General features: G+C 40.0%; 1 protein-coding gene across 1 annotated transcript in view; it reads right to left on the bottom strand.

Moving 5' to 3' along the window:
* The window catches only part of FAM13C (family with sequence similarity 13 member C), a gene marked incomplete at both ends in the record, with an annotated part of 127320 nt that extends 115470 nt beyond the window's left edge, over positions 1–11850 (bottom strand). Inside the window, 4 exons of the mRNA XM_082002398.1 lie at positions 3832–3967; positions 9464–9647; positions 11422–11631; positions 11826–11850. Of these exons, the coding sequence (XP_081858524.1) occupies positions 3832–3967; positions 9464–9647; positions 11422–11631; positions 11826–11850 (555 nt within the window). The remainder of the gene's footprint in view (positions 1–3831; positions 3968–9463; positions 9648–11421; positions 11632–11825) is intronic.
* Between the last annotated feature and the right edge of the window lie 2480 nt (positions 11851–14330).

The following is a 14330-nucleotide window of genomic DNA, read 5'->3' as shown; positions in this document are numbered from 1 at the left end:
TCCATGCTTTTGCTAAATTTACAAAGGTTAGGGAAAATACTTTTTCTGTGGAGTGGGAAATAATATGAAGTCTTTCTATAATGTAACAGCAATCCCTACAGAAACATTGACAAATCTCCTGGCAGTTCACATGGTACACACAGGATTTGCTATGTTTACGTCTAAACCCAACTCAAAGTTGTCATTGCTAAGCAAAGAACTTAAATGAAAGAAAATAATCAAGACCTGCACCAGTTTAAACTTAGGAACAATTGTTAAAAGCCACAAATAAGAATTGGAACTCTGATCCCCTACCCAAGAAAATTTATTTTGCAAGACAATTTAGTCTAACCTGGAAATTTCAGTTTACTAGACCATGAGACAGTAACTGTTTGTTTGTTCTGAATGATTTCAACTAACTCCACAAGCATTGTCATGGGATTAGCAAAGGAAAACACCAATTAAATTATTACTGTCCTCCCAATTGAGGACAGTCCATTTGGGAGACCGCAATTCCTTGTTAAGGCAGTGTCAGATGAGAGTGAGGCACCTCCCCCCCCCCCAAAACAGGGTTAATACAAAAACATCCATTTCCTCTTTGAAAAGGACTAAAAATCTAAGACTGACCAAATGCCAGACCACAAACACCTTTCCAATAAAACCATAATTTGAGTAGATACAGTCTCTATGAAATATTTAGTTGCACTGTTCTGACTGACTCCAAACCACACTGCAGTTTCAGAAATTCACTCTAAGGTGTCTGCGGTCAACCTCCAGGTCCAGGATTCTATCCAGCTCCACTTCCCCAGCCCCTATGGATCTCTGCATTCCCTTTATAATGGGGTTCCACAATTGTAGGGAGTAGATACATGGGATCCAATCAATAGGCAGTCCCTGCAGTCTTACTGATACATAGTGAAGCACACATAAAAGGACAAAGGAAGAAAAGAAAACAAGAAATGAGACTAATTTCCTCAGGATGTAGGCTCTTCTTCTAACGGATCCCATGCTTTGATGGTGATACATGTGGTGGCTTGTACGCACCCTAGTCATGCTTCTTTTTGTTTGCAAGACAAAGGTAGCATGCATAATTCAGGAAAGATTTATCTATGATTTCTGTACGAAAAGGAGGTATGGGAAAAACACTGTTGGACTAGATGCAAAAAAAAAAAAATCCATAGTCAACTTTTATCTAGAACGTGAGATTCATAAATTATGAGGGCAAACAGCATGACAAATTGCTATTAGCAGGGTTTGGTTCATAATTTAATTACACTATAGAAGTTAAGCTAATTTTGTACACCCCCAACACAGCTAGTCATATGCTTCAGATTAAACACCATTATCTAGAGAGGCTTCAGGTCAAAAAAAAAAAAAACAAAACACCAAAGCATCAAAGTGTCTAGCCTCCCTTTAAAGAATGATTTAAGCCAAACAGGGAAATCACTTTAGTACCAGTGGAGTTTGCAAGCTACGACAGAAGGTTATAGGACAGCTTTAAATGCTAACGGACTCTCAGGGTGGTACATTTAAAAAAATATCTAAAATGTTTTTTTAAAAAATTTACAAAAACCTGGCAGGATTTTACAGCATTCCAATTCTATTTTAAGAAAAAAAAAAAGTACAACATAAAACGGGTAGGAAAAAGGACAAGTTAAAATACAGAGTTGCTTAGATATATGTTTTAAAACACTATCTTTGTATGGAATAGGTAGCTGTGAATAGCCTACTCTCCAGCCCAGGGTAATAGTTCTGAACTATCAGACTGGTGCCTTTCAAAAACTTGCAAATTCTTCTCCCAGTCTGTCAGTCTGAAGCAGTCTGCAGACGCAGAGTAAGTGGGATGACTCCTGGCACTTCAAGATACTAAGAGTTCTGCTCAGGAGCAATCAGTCTTGCCCATCTCAGCCTACAAACACCACAACTGAAGGTTAAGCCAATGTCAGCTGTATGGCATGCCTGTCAGATTAGAATGGCTTTAATTTGTTAAAGCTCAATTAATTAGGGTAACGTATAATGTTGTGGAAAAAAAGGCACCCCAACAACAACAACAAAGTCACACGAATTACGTAGTTCAAATGCAAGTATCTGTGTAACTGCTTTAAGTTATTTGATGAGAAACAGCCAATAAAAGCAAGTCTCATTTCCAGGAAGCTACAAGGGATCCGAGCCAGGTTTGCCATTTCATTTTTTGCTTCTTTTGCTGGAACTAGAACATGCACTTTTAATATGTTTAGTTTGTAAACCTAACTTTGATGTTTCCAGTTTAGTGGACTTTGAGCAATTGTTATATTATGAAAGATGAAGGGTACCTATCCAACGTGCTAGGTTTCCTGCCAGAAATTACAAAAACAAGATCAACCACTGAATACTGAATTCCCTTCTCGCCCACATATGGGATTTCTTTCATAAGCTTACCTCAGAGCAGGAGAGTGCCTCATGGCTATGCCTTGTCTGAGGTTTTATTAAAGAACTTGAAAGGATCTTTTCAGTAGAATTCTTTCCCACATCACCACAATCCCAGACAGACTGTGACATTTTGCAGAATTACAGGGAGTGAAGTTGCTTCTAAAACAAAAGCACTGCGATAGAAAGCCAGGTTTCCTGACTTCTCTAATACCTTTCCAGTTTCCTTTAGCCGATGATGCTTCTTGTAGTTTTGCAAGCAGAAGCATATATAATAGGATAGCTAATATTTCCATCTTGCATGCTCATTTAAGTACAGATTGCAGGAATTCTCAAAGATGGTAGTGACATGGGACATCTTCAGAGATTAAGGGGAGATGGAGGTGTGGCTCCAACACTGCCTTTGTGTGAAACAATCCTACTTTTAGATTTGGGGCCATGTCCTGTGACATAGCAGGAATATTTCAGAAACATCCTTGTATCAATGCATTCTGTTCTCTGTACCTACAACTGTACATGATTTATTTTAAAAGACAGGTTCCAAGGAGCATTCCAGTCTCAATAAAATGTTTGGGATACATAATATCCTCTAAATACTGAATTTTACTTTTTATTAGAAGTTTGCTGGTTTTCCTTAACAGAGATACTTGGAGAAAGAAGCCAGGAAATTAAGGAGTTACAAACATGAGCAGCATGATTTAAAATTACATGCAATGCAAATCTTTCATAACGCTTCACCTGATCTGGCACACTGCTATCAATCTAGTCATGAACCACGAGGATGTATGGTAACTGCAGGGTGCAGTATTAAACTGTAGGTTTTGCTACAACATTTCCTTCATGTCTTTTTCTAAAAATCAATTTCAAGAGAAGCAGCAATGATACATCACATCACAAACTGAAAACAAGACTTATATTGACCCTTTCCCTAAACTAGCATTTGTCTATCATGTTTCTTCCACCAGGAGGTTTTTCACAAAAAAGGCAAAAAATGACTCAAAGTACTAACAATGTTTAGAAAAGAATATGCCCAAGGAGGAGCTGAAACATACAGTGAGTTCTGGAAAGGTGAGAGGAGTTTCACCCTTCTGGTTTTGCTTCCCTGCATTGCCACTGTAGAGCCAAACACACACAAAATAAAAAGTACTTCACTTGATAAAAAATCCAGTGGCTTTGATCTAACAAAGCTCAGCATTAAGATATTTAAAGTGGAACAACTTGGGATTTTATTCTTGACCTTTACTTTTGCACTTGCATTTTTTTCAAAATCAGAATTTTAAACATTCATGTTTCCCTCTAGCTTAGGCATATGAATATTTACATTGCTGGCAACAAGTTATAGTCATTAATTATACTGTGTGTAAGCAAATATATTTCCGTTTGTAGGTTTCAAACTAATGAAGCACTTTTGATTAGTTGCTGAAGCAATCAACGTAACTTTCTTACCTGAAGGCCATCTGCCTGTCTCTGTGAGAAAGAAGGGTTCAGGTCAAGAAAAAGCATCTCATGGTGTTGAAGCAAATACAGCAGGAGGCCATTATAAAGCCTTTGCTCTTCACAAGCCAAGGGACTGACAGGGACCCTAAGGAAAGAGGAGGTGAATTAAGTTCAAGAGCTCTCAGATCACAGTGATGGAGCCCTAGTTTGCTGGAATGGTTCACAACACAATGAATCTTTGAGGTAATACAGCAAAATAGCTAGAACCTGACAGCAACTCAGACATGAAGTTCATAAAACCAGGGATGAAGACGACAAAAAAAAAACATTCCCCAGAAAGTTGGCATCACTCACTGGCATTGGAGTTGGAAGAGAGTTGTTTTGTTCTAGCTTAGTTTATGAAGGTGAACTTTGATGGCTATAGTGTCTTAGTACCAGAACTGCCTGGAAAAAAAAACATAGGTAAGAAACTGTTTCAGTCTTGTAATTTATAAATTCACAGACATCAGGCACATCATGCAGTGGAATTTATGGATGCTCCCACTAACAGATTGGTTTTTAGTTGTTTATTCTATTAATAAATCATAGTTGAACTTGTACTATCCACACAAGTAGACCACACTGGAATCATTTAAAGTCAAGGGATTCTTTATATGGGATTCTAACCTTGTTCCCTGAACGAACTGTGTATTCCCCTTATAAACTCTTTGGAAGCTTCGAGGACATTTACGTAAATGCTGTCACCTTAATCCAGCCTCTCCAGCCATGCTGCACCAACTCAGTTCCACCCAGCACAGTATTAATATTTAAACAAAAAATTCATAAACTCTGAAGACTAACGTGGAGACATGCACACACCAGTCTTCTGTTTGCCAAATCAGTACATTCATTATTCGTGATTTTAAAGTACAAATATACACACTGAGCCCAATTGCTTTCATTCACATTCTTCTTTTGTAAACTTACTGTTGTTTCCATATGAACTTGAGTTTGGGCTCCTTTTGAAAGGAGATGGTTTAAGCAGAGTTACAGCCAGGTACAATGTAGACAGATTTACAGGATAAACTACTGTGTCATCACTTCTTTCTTTAGGGTTGGCTAACATTTCTCCTTCTTGTATTCCTATGCTTCTCTGGACAGACTCCGCTTCTCCACAAAAAGCAAGCCTGCCTGTAAACCTGGTTGACTGAGCAACAGCCTTTCCTGCCTACAACAATCCTAAGAGATTATTCATTGCTTACCCAAACATTAGCACCCTCAACTCACAGGCCATACAAACAATCTTTTTAGTCCCTTGCCTTCCTTTTCAGCTTAACTTAGACATATGTTCCCAAATCCATCTCTACCAGCTGTTAACTTGTTATTAGCAAGGAGCACTCCATAAGCTGTTCATGAAGATAAACAGCTCTCACGCTACTTTGTGGGTCCCACTTTCCCTTACTAGCAGCCTATGTTTTCGGTGCCCTGTTCTCATTTCATCTTAAAACAAATCTAAGCTATACTCTGGGATGCAACCCTACAGCTGACTCCAAATATCAACATCTGCTCATCCACAGATATTCACAGGTAGCAACAGATGTATATTCCAAATATATATTTGGTTTTACCTGCAGCCACCTTCCACAATGACTTTCAATTAATTTTGTAAAATAATCACTTCCTGCCTCTTCAGACACTTCTACTGCTAGCAGAAGGTATATTATCAGCCTAACAATAGAGGAACCATGTTCATACACTGCTAAATCCAGGAACATGTTCATAGGGAGAGCACAGCTATGAAGTATATTCTGCACTTCACCATAAAAGCCCTGTGATCAGCTGTAGTGCAACACAAACACAGTGCAAATCAAACTCACTACAAATAAGAAACAAATCAAACTTGATCATCAGGAGTCAGCTACTCGTTTCCTTCAGTCTATAGCTTTCAAAGTTGCATTGCCACAAAGTGCAAGCTAGAAAATCCATACAGTCCTTTGCCTTGGCTTTGTTCAGGAGATCTGCTAAGGTTCCCTGCTGGCAGAGGCTTGCTGCAAATTTACAGAAAGAATGAGTCAAAGTGAGTAGAAGCAAACAGCTGGTTGACTAGCATCCTTGTACACTCATGCAAGAATTACTTACTGAGGTTTGTAGCAGAAATCTCTTTACCAAGATGAGGCATCACAAAGTACCCATAGATACTTAAATAACATCAGTTGAATCTCTGATAAAAGCAAAGCAACACATTCTCCTCAGCATTTTACAGAGACTAGCAGGACATGAAACAGTTCACAAGGATGAACGGCAACAGAAATAAGTAGTTCAGAGGATGGGCAGAAAGAAATCATCAGTGTAAGTTGATAGAAGAGTGAAGCTTAGCAAAGAAAGTCTAGGGAGTAACCAGCCTCATACTTGACCTACAAGTTATGTTTTTGGCTCCCTTACCTACAAGGAGGTGAGATTCCAGGGTCACAACAGATTCCAGGGTCAAAAATCTAAGATAAAAGCAATGTGAAAGGTGCTGGTGGAGCAACCTAACACCAGTTACGTTTTACTCAGTTATGCTTTTTCTGAAACATACCTTCTTTCCTTAATCCCACTTTGGGTCCCACCACTCTGAAGGGGAACAAGAAACATATATACTAATAATATAACAGGAAACATATATATTAATAACATAACAGAATTCTTCCAATATGAGGATGATTTTAGTCAAATAATATAAGCAGCATTAAATTAAGGGGCTGCAACAGACTAAAAATAGAGAAGAGACAGCTTATTTAACATTCAGTTTTCACACAAGCAGTCATATTAGCTTCCTAGCATTTAAAATTCATAATAGGAGTTTTCTGTAAGTCTGTAACTAGACTTCCAATATAATACCTGTGCTAAAGCTTGTATTTTTTGTGCTGCAATTACCATAGTTACTGATTGTGAAGTATATGCAGTTTAGGCTTGCAAGGTATAATGAGCAGCAAGTTTTATATTCTAATTTTGTGTCCCCAAGGCCCATATGTGTTCCATGTTCTAAATACCAAATATTCCAACTCAGTCACTTCAGTGAAACTACAAACATGACAGGTCTCCACAAATAAAAGTGTCAACAGATTGACACAGGTGATAATCACAGACAGAATTTACACGTGAATATAAATAGATCAAAAATTTAAAGTAAAAAGGCTTATAAACAACCTAGTCGGCATTAAACAAGTAAAAGAAGGAAGAAGTAATTGTACAAAAATGCAGATTGCCAGAACACATGCAGAACAGTTTTAACACCTGCAATGAAATAGTGTCATAAGTGGAGCTGCCATTACATACAGAAGGTTTTTCCAACAATTGCATGGGGTATACATTTCTGCAGATTAGATCTAGAGTTGTTTTTTCCCCTTTCGCGTTCTGACTAAACACCTATGGCAAGTACTATCCAATGTGTCTCAGTTTCCAGTGAATCTACACTGACTGCCAAATGTTTCATAATGTGGTGGCTAATTGCACTAATTCTTGCTCTGAAAACATAAAGGATATTTATGATCTTATTCCCTGTGTCAGCACATATGGTTTGCCACATTAGACTACCTTGAATCTTGCTGCTGCACAGGGTAATACAAATGGTTTATTCTGAATCATTTGAGGCCTCAGGTCACTCAGCAGGAAGTGGTACAGCAATCTGAGAGAAAATGCCAATTGCAAGGCTGTCCTCTCCACACAACTACCAAAAAGGTCATTTTTCATAATCCTAGGAGGTAACTTTCCGAGGACAGCACTAGTTACACACTTTACAAAAAATAAGCTCCAGACTTACTGGTTTCTCTCCCAGAGCTGGTAACATCAGAATGACTGTAAAAAGCTGGAGTTAATGTTCACAGGGCAGACAGACTTCTATTTATGGTAGCTGTGCTGTCTTGACAAGTCACTGGCAGGGAAACCCGATGCTGATCATTTTCAAGGCTTCTCAGACAGGTCACTGCCACAAGCATTTAGTTTAGCACCAAGTGTACTTTAAAAACCAGATAGAGGGGCATGTTCACAAGTAGCTGGACCATCTCCCAAAATAGTGTGGGATGCTGAAAAACTGAAACAGCTCATGAATCAACACGGGAGCCTACTGGATTCTCATTTGTAGACACAGAAATCAGTGGCCACACGTTCAGGCAATTTGGGAACGGAGATCAAGGAATAAAATAAAGTATTCTTGCATGTGTGTGCATACACAGAAGCCCCATGTGATAGCAGAGGGGGTCTGATGGCAGAAGAGTGACAGTCAGTGCAGTTCTTGTTGCGTTAGTGTGAGGGTCAAGTGATAGATTTTTGGTGAAGGACTTTTGGCATCAGGCTGTTACCTGTTTATACGTATCACCACACAACTAATCCACACACTGGGAAGTAAGCCTCGTCTGCCTGCACTCATTTACTAATTTTAGCATGCAGATATTAAGGAGCTTGGGGTTTGGTTGTAGAACTGCTTTGTTCCATCACTGAACATCCTCCACGGTGAAGCCTATTCTCACAGGAGTGAATGGCTATTACGGTGGCAGGCGGCGAACTCCTACCACACTACATGTTGTTAGATTCTTCTCCTTAGCTGTGCTTTTGCTAAAGTAAGGGTCCTTTTAGCTATATCACCTGCAAAGGTTATATCCTGGTACATCTGGTGATAAGCCCACAGATCAGGTAAACAGAGGCAGACATACAGACCTTTGGAAAGAGCAGCAAGCTTTAAGGGCGCAGTTCCCCAAAACAAAGCCTGTCATTGATTTCTAATATACTTGGTACAAATTTCACTGAACATATCTTCTTAATAACTTACTTGGCTTGCCATACAAAGAAAGTGAAAAATAACAAGGCTTTTTTTTACTGCATAGAAAATACTAATTGTTAACATACACATTTTGCAAAGTGCCATTGGCTTATAGTTCACATTAAGCTGGAATGGCTACGATCCACTAAAACAAAGGTTTACACCTGTAAGACAGATAGAAACATTTTAACATCCTCTAGTGTCAACATGAAGGATAGGACAGAGAACTAAACTGCTCCATCTTCACTGGAAAATCCTACATTATCAGATCACTCTAAGGCTGTTCCTTCTCATGACCTTGACTTACACGACATATGCCCTCCCACCTTTCTTTATTAGCATCCAGTTATGTGTCCACGCACCATCACCCCAAATCTCTAGCTTCAGCCCAGCACTCACTGCTTGCAAGCTCAGCTCGCTTCTGCTCGGATGTCAGCTTGCATTTTAGTGGCAGGAGCAGAATGAGTTACTTCTCTTCCTTGATAGAAGAGACTCCTCTCTCTCATATCAAATGCTATTACAAGGTCAAAGTTAGTCTTGGCTTTTCAGAATCAAGGCAGCCTTTAAGCAGCCTCCACAGCCAGCACTTAGCTTGGCTAAGAAAAGAGGAGTAGTTCTCCATTCCTCATGCCTCTTCTTTTCAGGTGGTTTCTTACTTGAGGCTGGACCTGGACAGTCAGAGCCTAATAGGACGAAGGTGGTCAGCCAGCTCAGAATCTGTCACATCTGCCCATAATATATTGTATAAACATTTAACTATCAAAATGCTCCACTTACTACAGGACATACAGTTACGACAGCAAGCCTCACCATAAAGCATGATCTAGTACTACTATTTAAGGTAGCTAAATAGAGATTACTCACTTGAACAGAGCAGGTCCAAACACAATGGCTAGGTTTTCCAGAGTCATGAAATTCACTGTGCTGTATGTTGCTACCTTTATCAGGAAAGCAGACAGGAACTGCAGAAGGTTTTGATGGGCTTTGGGCAGGCAGCTGAGCAACCGTCTCAGGTTCTCTATGCATTCTGCTGTGTGAATTTTGTGCTCTGGGGTGGGGGAAAAAATTGTTACATAGATATTCCTAACACAATTTTCATCATAGCCATTATGATAGATCCAAAAAAAGAGAGGTGGTTTTAAAACATGTCAGAGCATAATAAAGAATAAATATGTCCTAAATAAAGAATTTGTACTTTTGACAATTTTTACATATTAATATTTAAGTACCATGGATTTTCCAGATACTGAGTTTTATATACACTGTTTCTGCTATTCTTCCTGTTATGACAGAATCATCTAGCACTTGCTGCTTTTCTAATGGAATTGCAAGCAGTAGTCATGTGCCTAAATCCTTAGAGCTGCCTTTAAAGATGATACAGGACTGTCAGCCTTGACTCTCCCCAGAGATTTTACACATGCTGTATGATTCTCATTAAGAGGAATAAGAAATTGTACCCTTTCAGCCCCACATCATCTTCATTTCCTGACTAATTGGTAGCTCATCATCTAAAAACATTTTTGCTCTATAAATATGCAACTGTAGTTATACAAGAGATGTTTAAAAATCTGAATTGGGGATACTTAGCATTTTCTTGGTTCTCATTCTTCAAAGGAGAGTTAGAAGGCAGAAAATGGATTCACAAACAATTCTATTTGATCAGTAGTTCAGAATTAGTATGATAAAAGTCTGCTGGTTATTAGAACTGAGATGACAGTACTGCTCAATAACTGGCAGCTGATGCTCAAATTTGCCCTAGATCACCAGGACACATCTACATAGCTTTGACATTGTGAATAGCAAATCATGCCCTATAGGGCAATTTCAGCCCTAAAAAATACATTTCATAAAGGCCAAGACCTATGGTGCTCAATCTATTAATGAGATTCAGAAAATGTGATGGATAAGGGGAAAAAAAAAAAACCAAACACAAAGAAAGAAAGAAAAAAAAGAACAGCAAGACCATCCAGGGTAGTCAAAACAAGGTGCTTGCAAAAAACTGTAGATATTTCAGCATAGACTTTCATAGTTGATGAAAATGACTCCTTTTCTCTTTTTTCCTTTTTTTTTTTTTTTTGTAAACACATACGTAACTTGGCACTTAGCAGATCAAGTCTGAAGAAAAGCAACCTGCAATTTAACCCACAAAACCCACTTATTTTTATGCATACACCTGAATTAGTTTTCACTCAAAATCACTGGGCAGAATCGTCTGAATGCATTAGCTCAGCCATGAATAAGGAACTAGAGAGTGGATTGCTGCAGGTACTCAACTTGGCTTTGCATTTTGAATGCTTCATGCTGCTCCACGCGCTGCTGTCCAAGATGACTATAAGAAAACTGTTAAAAAGTACTAAATAGGAACAGGGATGTACAAAAAGGCTCCTGTACAAGGGAAGGTTAAATAGAGAAAGAGGCTTCAGCTTGGAAGAGGGAGAAGAGAGGCAGTGGCTATATAAAGGCAGAAGCAGCATGATGATAGTGATTAGATTAAAAATAAAAATGTTATCACAGTAATGCGTAAGGTATCCAATTTAAAAAGAAAACATGCAGAAGAACTACTTTTTCGAAGAATACAGGACAGGATTACAGAACGCCCTATCCTATTGGGGATACTGAGGAGTCCAAAAGCTTTAATGAACTAAAAAAAAAAAAAAAAAAAGACTATAGACAGGTTCCTGGAAGACTGATCCACCAAAAGCAATTAAATATCAGTCTCAGGTCAAGGAAACTTAAATCCTTGCTTATAGGAAGGTGCAATGAACACATTATCTGTCACTGTCAGAGAAAGGACAGAAGCTTGGAAAGTTCCCATTCTGTACCTTGGAAAGTTTTTAGCAAGCCAGAACAGATGTTGCCTGGAAAAACGGCCACTGGCAGTTCTTTCAGAAAGAGTTTCAGGAGACTGGCCACAGAATCAACATCTCCGTCATTAATAAGGTCTACTTCTTCTCCTTGATTGTATTTCTGCTTCAATTCCTTGATTTTATTTACTGAACCACTAATTCGAAATACACCCACATGCTCCAGACCTGTTTAAGAAGAAGTAAGAAATAGTAAGCAACGGTTGCATTACCATATCTGTGTGATAAGAACTGGATCACGAAAAGCAAGAGCTCCTCTAAAAAAGCATAGTAATTGTAAAAATGGACTTTTCAGCAGTTACAGATGTAAAGTAAGCTTAAAGAATAAGAGTTTCCAGAGACCAGAGAAAACAGGAACTTACCAAATACTTCTAGGTACTCCACCATCTGTGTCACAAGAAAAGGAACTCCACATTGTGTTGCGTCCTGTATGAGGGTTTCCAGAGGAACACCAAATGTACTTCTTTCTCTGACAAATTGTAGATCTGGTGAGACTTTATTTACTGTGTGCCTGACTTGAACAGAAGATAATGATTTCTGGGGAATAAAAACAGTCAAGTGATAAGCAGAAAATTGTTTTTATGATTTTAAAGCCCAAGGGTCTACATCTTAGGTAAAATTATTGTCCTCATTATAGCATCTTACTACAGATTTTACTTCTACTGCATGTTCTTAAAATACTAGTATCATTCTTCTTCTGTAGAGCTGAGACACGACCTGCAATGGGGTGAATCCTAATAAAACCCATTCACACCTATATTCAGAGAAAATGTTGAGGCAGATGCCCTGTTTAGGACAGGGAGGAGTTGCTAAACCTCTTCCTCAAGAACTGCCCCGACAGTCAGGAAACAGAGTGACCAAGTGCTAGTGCACAACCTTCCAACACCGTGAAATTCGTGAATTTCTACCCAATTCACAAAGATAAAAAATTCAAGATTCGTGGGGGAGGCTGAAGAGAAATTTAAGCAACAGCCACGGCAGGATCCATGGTAGGTAAAGGATTCCCATCTGCTCATCCGGTTATTCCGAATTTCTTACCCCATTAACCGATGCGAAAACATACGTAAGAAATCACGAGCAACCTGCACTCGGGAGCTGCTTTTTCATCTTGTTAGGCTGCCCAGTACAGGGGCTGAAGCGCAGGCGGGCTGTGGCGCCGGGCGCCTGGGCACAGCGGCAGCAGCGGGGCTGAGCGCTCTCTGTGAGGAGAGGCGGGGGCTGCCCCGGGCGGGGCACGGCCGGTTCTGGCTGGTTCTAGCAGGTTCTGCGGCCAGGCCTGCTGAGCCCCTCAGCCACGCTGGCGGTGCCGCAGGGGACGTGTTTAAGAAAGGGGGAAATGCCGCCCAGCCACAGGAGCCCTTGCTCCCTTATCCTCTTTCCCTCCTCTTCCACCCCCTCCCTGCCTTGCCAGCAGGTGACATTACCCACTGTGCTACATTTTGCCCTCATTTTCCCCTCAGGCGGGCTGCGCTCGCAGCCATGGAGGAGAGGACCCATTTCTACCCACTCGCACATTTTACACCCCACAGTGAGAGCAGAACATCCGGATTTACCAGTTCTGCATCAGGAATTATTTCTTTTTAAAGGGGAACTTTAACTTTCCTGTAGCATCATCCCAACACATTCTAAAACTAGCCTTTTAAATATTTTTATTGCTATGTTTTTAGAGGGAAAAAGGAAAGACTTTCCTATAGACCTGTAGCTGAACCATTGTAGAAAAGCTGTTTTTCAGCTTGTAACACACACGCCTTCAGTAAAGCCACAAGCCAGAGCTCGAGGAGGCCACGTCCAGCCGTGCTGCCATGGCGAATGCACACAAACATGCGCTGAAACACTGAGACTCCATTTTGCTCTTTCGCTACATAAAAGCGAGCTTAGAATGTGATGCTAATGCTGAAGCATTAACAATTACCTAGAAGGAACCAATATCAGCACGTACCAAACATCCTTTTTACATGGTTGCTATATACAAGCTGTGAGACGTTAAAAAAAGCCTCTAAAGTATCTAGGATATATTATGCTAAATATCTCCTCTTTCCCTCCTCAGGCGGAGCCGCTGGGTTGAGGGTAGCAGCGCAGCCTTCTCAGAAATAAGGAAAGATACAAGAAAGGACTCAAGAAGCCAGACATAGATTCACTTACACAAATTGAAAGGGAGGCACTTGCTCCCATGTTAGACTGCAGGAGAGCGTCGGTATTTCAGCTGTGCTGCTCAGAAGACACCATCACCTTTCTTCCATTCACAAATCCATGAGGTCCAGCCAAAGCTAACTGCAGCCATTGGGCTGTTCCTCTGTAATTAGCTTATCGTAGCATAATTGCCAGGCATCATCTTAATCCATAGTTTCACTCCAAATTTTGCTGAAGGTAGAAATTAACTGCTAGCAGAAGTGGATTACTTGGAGCCAGCATTTGCCTCCCGAGTCACCCTGCACAAGCAGACGGATGTGTTACCGTCAGATGTTTCCATGGCACCTCACACACATAATGGCACGGCTTCCTGAAGCATGCCGATTGTGTGCCTGATATTTACTTCTTTGCAGGTTTTTTCAATGCAGGTTTGCAGTTATTCATACTACCTGCTGTCCATTCTGCCTGCTAACAGCAGTAAGTAAAATATTTTGAGATGGCTGGCAGCGTGTACGTATTATTAGATACACATTTATATAACACCTGCACAATCACTTTGGTAAGCATACAAGCAAGGATCTACCCGGCCTTTGAAACGAGGAAGATGTAGATGCTGTTAAACCCAACATCTTCTATTATAATTCTTTCAGATATAAAGCCTCTCCTAGGAAATAAGCCACAATGAAGCAAGTAATGTCACAGTTAAATCTCATCGGGGGGGATTCTTAATACAAATT

The sequence above is a fragment of the Phaethon aethereus genome (assembly GCF_964289735.1).
Source record: "Phaethon aethereus genome assembly, chromosome: 7".
Taxonomy (NCBI): Eukaryota; Metazoa; Chordata; class Aves; order Phaethontiformes; family Phaethontidae; genus Phaethon; species Phaethon aethereus.
The sequence above is the reverse complement of the archived record's forward strand: the minus strand, read 5'-3'. Positions and strand labels throughout refer to the sequence as shown.